Consider the following 14,146-nt stretch of genomic DNA (forward strand, 5'->3'; position numbering starts at 1 on the left):
AGGGGATGTAGGGATATATGTATGCATATGGCTGATTCACTTTTTTGTACAACAGAAACTAACACAGTATTGTGAAGCAATTATACTCCAATAATGATCTATAAAAAATAAATAACTAAATAAAACAAAAAAAAAAGGCAAAGAATGTGAATAGACATTTCTCCAAAGAATATGTATATATGACCAATAAGTACAGGAAAAAAAGTTCAACATCATTCATTAATCATCAGGAAAATGCAAATCAATGATACCACTTCACACCTACTATGACGGCTACACAGTAATCAAAAATGACAGATAATAACAAGTGTTGATGAGGTCATGGAGAAACTGGAACACTTATACACTGCTGGTGAAAATGTAAAATGGTGCAGCTGCATTGGAAAATAGTCTGGCACCTCCTCAAAAAGTTAAATATAGAGTTACCGTAAGAACCAGCACTCCTAGGTAAATTCCACTCCTAGGTAAATACCCAAGAGAAGCAAAAATATATGTCCACACAAAAACATGTACATGATTGTTCATACCAGCATGATCCATCACAGCCCAAAAATAAAAACAATCCAAATGTCCATCAATTAATGAACGGATAAATTAATATGGTATAGCCACACAATGGGATATTATTTGGCAATAAAAAGAAATGAAATACTGATACATGCTACAACACAGATGAACCCTGAAAACATTATGCTAAGTGTAAGAATCCAGCCACATAGGACCATATATTGTATGCTTTCATTTATATAAAATGTCCAGAACAGGCCAATCTACAGAGACATAAGGTACAGTGGTTGCTTAGGGCTGGGAATGGGGGATGAGAGGTGTGATGGTTAAGGGATATGGGTTTTTATTGGGGTGACTGAACTGTTCTGAAATTGACTGAGGTGGTGGTTGCACAACTCTGTGAATATACTAAAAAACTCTGAATTGTACACTTTAAATATGTGAATTGTATGGTATGTATTATATCACAATAAAGCTGTTTTTAAAAAGCAATTATACTATGTAATGGCTCTTAACTAAACATTCAAAGAATTATTTAAAGCTATAAATCAAACTGAAAGCTGCATCAATATTGTCAATGTGAATCACAGAAAAAATGACTGTAACAATATGCACCTCTTACACATTTAGAATGCAATTTAAAAGATGAGAAATGAATGTAAAATGTCCTAGTGTAGAAGTACTTACTGTCGCTCCATGCTGGCTATTTCCTGATTATCTTCTTTAACCTATAAAGGCATAAAGAGAAAACAGAATTTAAAGAATTTCTCATTGTTAGGCTATCTTAAAGAGATTTTCCTTCTAGGGTGTGTACTAAAATATCAAATCTAGTCGCTTTGAACTTATTTCTTGAAATTCAACCTTTGAAGTTAAAAGGAACATCATTAGGGAACTATTCACAGATTTTTCTTTCCTCCTCAAAGGAAGAGTGGTGACTGATAAATATCCATACCTATCCACATGGCACCAAGAAGTTAACACAACTTCAGGCCTGGATCAATTTACATAAATATCTAGGATTTTTGGGCTTCCCTGGTGGCGCAGTGGTTGAGTGTCTGCCTGCCAATGCAGGGGACACGGGTTTGAGCCCTGGTCTGGGAAGATCCCACGTGCCGCGGAGCAGCTGGGCCCGTGAGCCACAACTACTGAGCCAGCGCGTCTGGAGCCTGTGCTCCGCAACAAGAGAGGCCACGATAGTGAGAGGCCCGCGCACCGCGATGAAGAGTGGCCCCCGCTCTCCGCAACTGGAGAAAGCCCGTGCACAGAAACGAAGACCCAACACAGCCATAAAAATAAATAAATAAAAAAATACTTTAAAAAAAAAAAAAAAATCTAGGATTTTTGAGCCTGTCTCCCCACCCCTGCTCCCCCTGCTCCCCACCCCCAACCCACGCACACGGTAGGGCTGCCAGATTTAGCAATCCCCATTACATTTGAATTTCAGAAAAACAAGAATAACTTTTGTGGTATGTATTTGGAATACACTTATTATCTTTACGTATATATTTATTCTAAAAGATTATTCACTGCTTATCTGAAATTCAAATTTAACTAGTCATTCTGTATTCTATCTAGAAATTCTATCCCAAGATCACTCTTCATCCCCTGCCTTCAATGATCTCTTTCCAAGGAACTTCAGAGATTCTAGATTTTGATACCTTTCTAGAATGATTCTAACACTTAAATAGCTCCTGAGTTGATCCCTAAGGTTCCTGCAAACCCACTGGATTCAATCTAAGACAACAAAGGAGTCCCATTTGTAGGTTCCTGACTAGAGGTGCTCCCAAATATATAGGCTCCTAAGGGCTGTATATTTAGGGTGTCTCAGGATAAACAATAGGCTAAATTAAAGCCAGCCTTGGGATAGTAAGAAAGCTACTGAACACATGTGACATAACATGGTGACATACTGTGATTTCACAGGACATTTTAATTCCATTCACTTCATGGTGGCACTGATAGAAATAACCACACAAAGTCGTCAGCCTTGGGGCACTTCATTTTCTAAATATGAGGCCCAAAACAAATAATGGAATACATCTTCAATAAGATTAATTATTTACTGACCAATAAGAAGAGTTTCAAGTTTTTTTTATAAGGATCCAAAACATGAAAAAATGACCAAAATATGCATGAAGACCATATAAAATAAGGATTTAAGTAAAAAAAAAAAAAAAAAGTTTATTTGAGAAATGACTTTTACCTAGATCTTCTTGGTCAAGCAGTTCATATTAATTTAGATGGAGTTCACTTTTCACTGTTTTTTAAGAAAATAAGCTTATTAGCTTTCTGTTCAATTCATACGCCTTAAATAAAACATACTGATATATTTACCATATCCTGACATATTAAAATAAGTATGTTTGTTTTTCCTACCTGCTTAAGTAATCTCTCTCTCTCTTCCATTGGGGATCCCATGCTTTTGTCTTCTGCAATCATTTGATCTCGATGGGACTCCAACTCATAAAGTTTTTCATGCAACAATACAGCCTCCTGTTTTACCTGGGAGTGTGCTATTTCCTGAAGAGAATTAAAATAATTTTAGTATTTTATCAAAAACTATTCAAATAGTTTTCAGTTTATAAGACTAAGGACAAATTTAAACTACCAGCATCTTTAAATAGAGATATCAAGAACCTAGAGTAGTCAATCATGCTACAAAGCACGTTTCTAAACATGGAAGAATAAAAATAAATCCCTATATACTTTCATAAGCAATTTTCAGTCTAAGATTCACAAGAAGGTGGTAGCTTTAGTTTATTTTATTTTCTAAATATAAGACCTAAACAAAGATAAAGACATCTTTACCAATGGGAAGATAATAAAGAAAATGTAACGATGTATGTATAACTTTAACCACAAAACCCAATCCAAAGTCCAAGGAACTGATCTCTAGAGGGAAGATATTTTCCCCTGAATAGATCATATATATGCTTTCCTACAATGTTATGGGTTGAATTATGTCCCCCCAAAATGTATGCTGAAGTCCTAATCTCCAGCACCTGTGAACATGACCTAATTTGAAATGGAGTCTGTGCAGATTTAATCAAGTTAAGATTATCTTGAGGTCATTAAAGTGGACCTTAATCCAGTATTAACTGCTCTTTATTAGAAGAGAAGAGATAAAAACAGAGACACCTGAGGAGAATGCCATTTGATGATATAGGCAAAGAATGGAGTGTTGTAGATACAAGTCAAGGAACAAATGCCAAGGATTGACAGCCAGCACCAGAAGCTAGGAAGAGGCAAGGAAGGATTCTACCTAGTGTCCCAGAAGAAGCAAGTCTCTGCTGATGCTTTGATTTTAGACTTTTAGCCTCCAGAACTACAAGAAAATTTCTGTTGTTTTATATCACCCAGTTTGTGATACTTTATTACAGCAGCACTAGGAAACTAATAGACATGAGTAGTAAAATTATCATGTATTCACCACTGTTCTACTGTTCACAAAGAGAAAATAAGGGATGTGATCATTTTAAATGATAACCAAAAGAGCGAGGGATGTTGGTGGTAGTGGTGATTATGATGATGAAAATGACATTTGAAGCTGTTATTTATTGAGCACGTATTCCGTGCCAGGCACTAAACTTCATATTTTTTATACACTATCTCTAACATTCAAAGCAACTCTGTAAGATAGTACTATCATCTCTGTTTTACAGATGAGAAAACTGATGATCTGATATCTAAATAATTTTTCTAAGTTAACAAAAATAAAAGTTAATCATGAAAAAAAAAAAAGTTAATGATATCTGAAACCAGGCCCACAGTATGAACAAAAATTTTAAGAGGGGAGACCTCCTTTTTGAAAGCAAAAGAGAAGGAATCTTAAAAAAAGGAAAAAGTGAACAAAAGGAAATGTTTGAAAGTCCATAGGCAAAGGGTTATATACACAGCTTAAGTAATGTATTAGCTTCAGGTGAAAAGGCATGATAATAAAATACTGATAGAAAAAATGCAGACATTTTGATGTATCCCTTTTCATAGTACCTTCCCCTTCCCTTTTGCTTAACCACCTATAGACATGTTCATCATTGCATCTTGATAAAACCACCCCTGAAGACTCAAACTCATGTTGACCTTTCACCTGATTTTTTTCACACTCCTATGAACTGAATCAGCAATACTTAGCACAGTAGGGAGCATACAGCAGATATGCAATAAACACTACTTGATTGATACTTGACATGATGTTATCTTGAAGAACAAATCTCCCCCCGCACCAAAAAGACCCACAAAGGAATCCAGCTAAAGTTAAACAGAATTAGGATCTACATTTTCTTCATTTGAGAATACTGTAAATTTCTTTAAATTCATGTAATTTTAGGCATACATGTACTAATGCCAAAGTAGAGTGGCATCAATAGAAACACTAACTCCAAGGTTATACCCTACACCTCTTCCTGTGGAAACTAAATCTGCCAATGAAATAAGACCTAACTCTCTCCTACACACCCTAAAAAGATAGTGAGGAATTCTGAAAGCTGGCTGTATTAATACTATATAAATGCAGTCCTTATTCCTTGAAGCATATTTTTATTACCACAGAGATCAAAGAAAATAAAAATTCTGTGTACCCACATGTAGACAACTGGATATAGAAAATCGTCTTAATATTTTTAAGCAAACTAGTTTTTTCAATAGCAAATTTCCAAAAGAATGATTACAAAATACTCATGGTTTATTTCTTTTGCAAGCTAGGTGAAAGCAATCATGTCAATTTACAATTGTTACTAATCCTCTCATCGTTATAGCTACCTGAATACATAGGAAATCAAGAAAGGCAGGCAAGGTTTGATGTACAGACAGTGGGAAGGTAATTTGCAGAAAAAGAATACATTGGCCAACAAATATATAAAGAGATACTCAACTTTTTGTATAAATAAATGAAAATTAAAACAAGATACTAATTTTAAACTATTAAACAAGTAAAAATGGAAAAGGTGCATGGATAATGCAGCTGTTAATGAGTACAGGAGGAAATACGCACTCTCATACATTGAGATTAGAAGTAGAAAATGGAACTTTTTTGGAAGGCAATTTGTCAATGTTACAACGTTTTAGAAGTTTGTACCTTCTGACCCAATGCAAGAAATTTATCTTAAGATACACTCGTAGTAACTTTGCATAAAATGTGTGTTTTCACTACAGCATTGTTTTATAATCTCAAAAAACTATCAATATAAACAACCTAGTCATCTACAAGGCTGTGCTATATATAGTCATACAATGTAATACAATGCAGTAATTTCAAATAATGAGAAAGATATCTTAAGAGCTGACATGAATAGACATTCAAGAGAGAATGTTAGGTTAAAAAAAAAAAAGCTGCAGACAGCATATCCAGTGTACATCCCACTTAAGGTTTTTCTCAACAGTAAAATGAAGGTAGGATTATAGGATTGCTGTGAAGATAAAATGACAATGCTGGTGACATATGTAAAGAGCTCAAAAAAAGCACATAGTAATCACTCAATAAATGTGAGAGCAGTTCTGTCTGGAAAGAGGGAAAAGAAATAGGCATTTTTACTTTCATCTTATTCAATTTTTTAATAAAAAACATGTTTTGTGAATTTAAAAACGCTTTAAATAAACAAATAATAAAACAAACGCAAGCTTTTACATCTTTAAAGTAATGAACTGACTTCTCCCTCTTCATTTGTTTTTAGTCTCTTGTTTGTATGTTTTTTTTTAACACCTTTACTGGAGTATAATTGCTTTACAATGTTGTGTTAGTTTCTGCTATATAGCAAAGTGAATCAGTTATATGTATATATATATCCCCATATCCCTTCCCTCTTGCGTCTCCTTCCCACTCTCCCTATCCCACCCCTCTAGGTGGTCACAAAGCACCGAGCTGATCTCCCTGGGCTATGTGGCTGCTTTCCACTAGCTACCTGTTTTACATTGGCTAGTGTATATATGCCAGTGCTACTCTCTCACTTCATCCCAACTTACTCTTCCCCCTCCTTGTGTCCTCAAGTCCATTCTCTAGTCTGCATCTTTATTCCTGTCCTGCCCCTAGGTGCATCAGAACCATTTTTTTTTTTAGATTCCATATATATGTGTTAGCATACGGTATTTGTTTTTCTCTTTCTGACTTACCTCACTCTCTATGACAGACTCTAGGTCCATCTACCTCACTACAAATAACTCAATTTCGTTTCTTTTTATGGCTGAGTAATAGTCCATTGTATATATGTGCCACATCTTCTTTATCCATTCGTCTGTCAATGGACACTTAGGTTGCTTCCATGACCTGGCTATTATAAATAGTGCTACAATGAACATTGTGGTACATGTCTCTTTTTGAATTATGGTTTTCTCAGGGTATATGCCCAGTAGTGGGATTGCTGGGTCATATGGTAGTTCTGTTTTTTGTTTTTTAAGGAACCTCCATACTGTTCTCCATAGTGGCTGTATCAATTTACATTCCCACCAACAGTGCAAGAGGGTGTCCTTTTCTCCACACCCTCTCCAGCATTTACTGTTTGTAGGTTTTTTGATGATGGTCATTCTGACCGGTGTGAGGTGATACCTCACTGCAGTTATGATTTGCATTTCTCTAATGATTAGTGATGTTGAGCATCCTTTCATGTGTTTGTCGGCAATCTGTATATCTTCTTTGGAGAAATGTCTATTTAGGTCCTCTGCCCATTTTTGGATTGGGTTGTTTGTTTTTTTGATATTGAGCTGCATGAGCTGCTTGTATAGTTTGGAGATTAATCCTTTGTCAGTTGTTGCTTCATTTGCAAATATTTTCTCCCATTCTGAGGGTTGTCTTTTTGTCTTGTTTATGGTTTCCTTTGCTGTGCAAAAGCTTTTAAGTTTCATTAGGTCCCATTTGTTTATTTTTGTTTTTATTTCCATTTCTCTAGGAGGTGGGTCAAAAAGGATCTTGCTGTGATTTATGTCATAGAGTGTTCTGCCTATGTTTTCCTCTAAGAGTTTTATGGTGTCTGGCCTTACATTTAGGTCTTTAATCCATTTTGAGTTTATCTTTGTGTATGGTGTTAGGAAGTGTTCTAATTTCATTCTTTTACGCGTAGCTGTCCAGTTTTCCCAGCACCACTTATTGAAGAGGATGTCTTTTCTCCATTGTATATTCTTGCCTCCTTTATCAAAGATAAGGTGACCATATGTGCGTGGATTTATCTCTGGGCTTTCTATCCTGTTCCATTGATCTATATTTCTGTTTTTGTGCCAGTACCATACTGTCTTGATTACTGTAGCTTTGTAGTATAGTCTGAAGTCAGGGAGCCTGATTCCTCCAGCTCCGTTTTTCTTTCTCAAGATTGCTTTGGCTATTCGGGGTCTTTTGTGTTTCCATACATTGTGAAATTTTTTGTTCTAGTTCTGTGAAAAATGCCATTGGTAGTTTTAAATTACCATTAGATTTTGTGTGCCTCAGCAAGGCAGAATGATTTTTGTACAGGGTAGGTACTCAATAATTGAATCTGTTTTCTTACTAAACTATTTGCGGTCCTGAACAGGAAAAAAAATTATTACATTCCTATTAGTAAACTACTAAATAAATATGTACCTGAATGAGTTCCATTAATATATTTAACTGAATTTTCTTTTGTAGCTGAGTAATATGAAAACTTTTACTTGATTTTTACTTACAGATTCCAAGCTCTCTTTTTTCATGTTCAGTGAATCTAGCTGTTGCTGAAGTGTATCTAATTCCTAAGAAGAAGGGAAAAAAAGCAAATATATATACAAATTACATTAAGAATAATTTCTTTCTCAACATTTCAAATACAGATGTGACAAAGTAAATTTTGTAAATGTTTTCAACCCATATCTTAAAATCTGACTAGAATTTACTAACATTCATTATTTCTATTTTTGCCAATTTATTTCATTATTACTAAAAACCTTGCCATGATCTACCTTTTAAAATACTTATGAGCTTTTTAAAGGGAGCCAGAAGTTTTCACAGTGAACCATCACTGTGTTCTGAGAATATCAAATAGCAGAAGACTTCAAATTAATGATGGTACTGTTTAAAGTTATAATTTTTATTTGTCTTTTTAACCATATTTCCATATCTTTTGCCTATTTTCTTTTAAGGACAAGACCTGTAGCCCTTTACATGGCTCACTCTTAGGGATAAGACCCTTGAACTGTTTATAGTTGACCCCTGAATAAGACAAGTTTGAGATGCATGGGTCCACTGACATGTGGATTTTTTTCAAGAAATACATACTACAGTACTACTCAATCCATGGATGGTTGAATCCGTGGATGTGGAACCTTCGATACTGAGGGCCAACTATAAATTATACACAGATTTAAACTGCACAGGGGTCAGTGTGCCTAACACCCAAGTTGTTCAAGGGCCAACCGACCCATTCAAACACCCCTGTGTGATATTAGCTATATTTTGATAATATTTTGGCATTTTTATAATATTCTTTCAACAATGTTTCATTATATGTTATAAATTCTGTCTAAAATAAAAAGTTATATTAAATTGTCAATAAAGGATTATCTGAGAAACTAGAACTACATTCATTATTGGCATTTGTGGGGACTAATTCTCTGTTAACTGGTTAAGGGATATCTGGGCATCAAAGGGCACTACCTTGCAAATCTGAGTCACCACCATGACTGAATGTTGAGAGGATTCTCAATAATCCCTCAGCAGGCATCCAAATTGCTTATTTAAACACCATAATTAGGGGACAATAGCTGTTCAAATTAAGGACATAGCAAGTAAACGACTTGCTGTTTATTAGGCAGGAAGAAAAGGAAAGTAAATATCCATATGGCTCTGGTGTATGAGGACTTTTAATGTTTTCATTAGAAGTTCATTAAACAACAAGTGTTTCATGTATCTTTATGATCTGCAAAAATGAATGATGCATAGAACTGAATAATAGAGTAAAAGCTAGGTCGTTATGCAACATAAGAAAACAAAATTTTCTAGATCAGTGCTTCCTAAATTCAAATGTCCATATGAATCATCTTGTTAAAATGAAGACTCTGATCAGTAGGTTTAGTCAAGCTCTCAGGGGATGCCAATGCTGCCCACCTTGAGATCACATTTTTAGTAGTAAGACTGCTATATGCCCAGCACAGAGTAGTAATTAGTATTACCTGCAACAATTTCTCATTCATGGTTTTCATTTCTATATACTTGACTTGTTTTTCAGGAGGCATATTTTTGATAATGCCCTCTGCTGCCTGTTTTTCCTGTTCAGTTTCTTCTTCTACACTTCTAATTTGTTTTTCCTTCCTGAAATCAAAAGTATACAATATTACTCTTACAATATTGAGGGGAAAAATCAATTAACTTTTACTCAGTCTCAATTAAATAGGATACTTAAAAGTTATTTAACCATAGTTTGTGATCTAAAAGTCCTTATAAATGTACACAAAAATTTTATTTGACCTGTACAAAATTTGGCCCCATCAACACAGACTTATTGGGACTTCCCTGGTGGTGCAGTGGTTAAGAATTCGCCTGCCAATGCAGGGTACATGGGTTCAATCCCTGGTCCAGGAAGATCCCACATGCTGCGGAGCAACTAAGCCCATGCGCCACAACTACTGAGCCTGCGCTCTAGAGCCTGCAAGCCACAACTACTGAGCCCGTGTGCCACAACTACTGAGCCCGTGTGCCACAACTACTGAGCCCGTGTGCCACAACTACTGAAGCCCGCGTGCCTAGAGCCCATGCTCCGCAACAAGAGAAGCCACCGCAATGAGAAGCCCGCTCACCGCAACAAAGAGTAGCCCCCGCTCGCCGCAACTAGAGAAAGCCCGCGCGCAGCAATGAAGACCCAACGCAGCCAAAAACAAATAAATTTATAATAAAACAAAACACAGACTTATTTTACATCCTTCTCTTCTCAATCCCCAAATCCATGTATTTCCTTATTCTCCACTTTACTTTCTTATAAAAAAACACAAAGATTATCACAGAAAATCCTTAAAGTCTTATACACATGAGAAAGTATTTGCACTTTTTGTTATCATACCCTCAAGACAAACAAGAGAGTTAAATTTTAGAATAGTGGTTTTCAAGTATCTTTTAGCTATAGAATTCTTTGACCAAATGAAATCTTGTATGGAAGTTTACCACATAAATCATCTCAAGTAACACAGCTCTGACTGCACTGGGGAGTAGGAAGACCAACAGTGCAATTTGATTAAAAAATTCATAGCTTTAGATTAATATATTTTGCTTAAATTCCCTTTTATCTACTGCTTTAATTAAAATTGGTATTGATATTTCACAAATTATCAACTGTACTTTAGCACTGCAAAATAATAAGCTAATTTCCTTGAAAATATAACAGGAACATTACAAGTCTAATCATGTAAGTAGCAGTAATGAAGTTAATTACAAACAATAACCATCTTTATCATATAATCACAAGAAATACCAGTGATGTGCCACTTATTACCTATGCAAGATCGATTATAAATAGGGTAGAGAAGATGGCGGAGTAGAAGGACGTGCTCTCACTCCCTCTTGCGAGAGCACCAGAATCACAACTGGCTGCTGGACAATCATTGACAGGAAGACCCTGGACTTCACCAAGGAGGACACCCCACGTCCAAGGACAGAGGAGAAGCCACAGTGAGACGGTAGGAGGGGCGCAATCAGAGTAAAATCAAATCCCATAACTGCTGGGTGGGTGACTCACAGACTGGCGAACACTTATACCACAGAAGTCCACCCACTGGAGTGAAGGTTCTGAGCCCCACCTCAGGCTTCCCAACCTGGGGGTCCGGCAAAGGGAGGAGGAATTCCTAGAGAATCAGACTTTGAAGTCTAGTGGGAATTGATTGCAGGACTGTGACAGGACTGGGGGAAACAGAGACCCCACTCTTGGAGGGCACACACAAAGTAATGTGTGCATCGGGACCCAGGGGAAGGAGCAGTGACCCTGGGGGAGACTGAACCAGACGTACCTGCTGGTGTTGGGGGGTCTCCTGCAGAGGCGAGTGGTGGCTCTGTTTCACCGTGGGGATAAGGACACTGGCAGCAGAGGTCCTGGGAAGTTCTCCTTGGCGTGAGCCCTCCCAGAGTCTGCCATTAACCCCACCAAAGAGCACGGGTAGGCTCCAGTGTTGGGTTGCCTCAGGCAAAACAACCAACAGGGAGGGAACCCAGCCCCACCCATCAACAGTCAAGTGGATTAAGGTTTTACTGGGCTCTGATCGCCACAGCAACAGGGAGGGAACCCAGCCCCACCCATCAACAGTCAAGTGGATTAAGGTTTTACTGAGCTCTGACCGCCACAACAACAGTCAGCTCTACCCACCACCAGAGCCTCCCATCAAGCCTCTTAGATAGCCTCAACCACCAGAGGGCAGACAACAGAAGCAAGAAAAACTACAATCCTGCAGCCTGTGGACCAAAAACCACAGTTACAGAAAGACAGAGAAGATGAAAAGGCAGAGGGCTATGTACCAGATGAAGGAACAAGAAAAAACCCCAGAAAAACAACTAAATGAAGTGGAGATAGGCAACCTTCCAGAAAAAGAATTCAGAATAATGATAGTGAAGATGATCCAGGACCTCGGAATAAGAATGGAGGCAAAGATTGAGAAGATGCAAGAAATGATTAACAAAGACCTAGAAGAATTAAAGAACAAACAAACAGAGATGACCAATACAATAACTGAAATGAAAACTACACTAGAAGGAATCAATAGCAGAATAACTGAGGCAGAAGAACGGATAAGTGACCTGGAAGACAGAATGGTGGAATTCACTGCTGCGGAACAGACTAAAGAAAAAAGAATAAAAAGAAATGAAGACAGCCTAAGAGACCTCTGGGACAACATTAAACGCAACAACATTCGCATTATAGGGGTCCCAGAAGGAGAAGAGAGAGAGAAAGGACCAGAGAAAATATTTGAAGAGATTATAATCGAAAACTTCCCTAACATGGGAAAGGAAATAGCCACCCAAGTCCAGGAAGCGCAGAGAGTCCCATACAGAATAAACCCAAGGAGAAACACGCCGAGACACATAGTAATCAAAGTGGCAAAAATTAAAGACAAAGAAAAATTATTGAAAGCAGCAAGGGAAAAACGACAAATAACATACAAGGGAACCCCCATAAGGTTAACAGCTGATTTCTCAGCAGAAACTCTGCAAGCCAGAAGGGAGTGGCATGAAATACTTAAAGTGATGAAAGGGAAGAACCTACAACCAAGATTACTCTACCCAGCAAGGATCTCATTTAGATTTGATGGAGAAATCAAAAGCTTTACAGACAAGCAAAAGCTAAGAGAATTCAGCACCACCAAACCAGCTCTACAACAAATGCTAAAGGAACTTCTCTAAGTGGGAAACACAAGAGAAGAAAAGGACCTACAAAAACAAACCCAAAACAATTAAGAAAATGGTCATAGGAACATACATATCGATAATTACCTTAAACGTGAATGGATTAAATGCCCCAACCAAAAGACATAGACTGGCTGAATGGATACAAAAACAAGACCCATATATATGCTGTCTACAAGAGACCCACTTCAGACCTAGGGACACATACAGACTGAAAGTGAGGGGATGGAAAAAGATATTCCATGCAAATGGAAATCAAAAGAAAGCTGGAGTAGCTATACTCATATCAGATAAAATAGACTTTAAAATAAAGAATGTTACAAGAGACAAGGAAGGACACTACATAATGATCCAGGGATCAATCCAAGAAGAAGATATAACAATTATAAATATATATGCACCCAACATAGGAGCACCTCAATACATAAGGCAACTGCTAACAGCTATAAAAGAGGAAATCGACAGTAACACAATAATAGTGGGGGACTTTAACACCTCACTTACACCAATGGACAGATCATCCAAAATGAAAATAAATAAGGAAACAGAAGCTTTAAATGACACAATAGACCAGATAGATTTAATTGATATATATAGGACATTCCATCCAAAAACGGCAGATTACACGTTCTTCTCAAGTGCACACGGAACATTCTCCAGGATAGATCACATCTTGGGTCACAAATCAAGCCTCAGTAAATTTAAGAAAATTGAAATCATATCAAGCATCTTTTCTGACCACAACGCTATGAGATTAGAAATGAATTACAGGGAAAAAAACGTAAAAAAGACAAACACATGGAGGCTAAACAATACGTTACTAAATAACCAAGAGATCACTGAAGAAATCAAACAGGAAATAAAAAAATACCTAGAGACAAATGACAATGAAAACACGACGACCCAAAACCTATGGGATGCAGCAAAAGCGGTTCTAAGAGGGAAGTTTATAGCTATACAAGCCTACCTAAAGAAACAAGAAAAATCTCAAGTAAACAATCTAACTTTACACCTAAAGAAACTAGAGAAAGAAGAACAAACAAAACCCAAAGTTAGCAGAAGGAAAGAAATCATAAAGATCAGAGCAGAAATAAATGAAATAGAAACAAAGAAAACAATAGCAAAGATCAATAAAACTAAAAGTTGGTTCTTTGAGAAGATAAACAAAATTGATAAGCCATTAGCCAGACTCATCAAGAAAAAGAGGGAGAGGACTCAAATCAATAAAATCAGAAATGAAAAAGGAGAAGTTACAACAGACACCGCAGAAATACAAAACATCCTAAGAGACTACTACAAGCAACTTTATGCCAATAAAATGGA

At 36.8% G+C, this 14,146-nt stretch overlaps 1 protein-coding gene across 4 annotated transcripts in view; it reads right to left on the bottom strand.

Annotated features, from left to right (window-relative positions):
• The window catches only part of IFT74 (intraflagellar transport 74), an 88,132-nt gene that overhangs the window by 37,633 nt on the left and 36,353 nt on the right, over positions 1 to 14,146 (bottom strand). For all 4 annotated transcript variants that reach the window (XM_007176832.2, XM_057547678.1, XM_057547676.1 and 1 more), the window contains exons 9-12: positions 9,613 to 9,751; positions 8,134 to 8,196; positions 2,884 to 3,027; positions 1,195 to 1,235 (exon numbers count right to left, since the gene is read on the bottom strand). In XM_007176832.2, the coding sequence (XP_007176894.2) occupies positions 1,195 to 1,235; positions 2,884 to 3,027; positions 8,134 to 8,196; positions 9,613 to 9,751 (387 nt within the window). The remainder of the gene's footprint in view (positions 1 to 1,194; positions 1,236 to 2,883; positions 3,028 to 8,133; positions 8,197 to 9,612; positions 9,752 to 14,146) is intronic.

This window comes from Balaenoptera acutorostrata, chromosome 6 (genome assembly GCF_949987535.1).
Source record: "Balaenoptera acutorostrata chromosome 6, mBalAcu1.1, whole genome shotgun sequence".
NCBI classification, from domain to species: Eukaryota; Metazoa; Chordata; class Mammalia; order Artiodactyla; family Balaenopteridae; genus Balaenoptera; species Balaenoptera acutorostrata.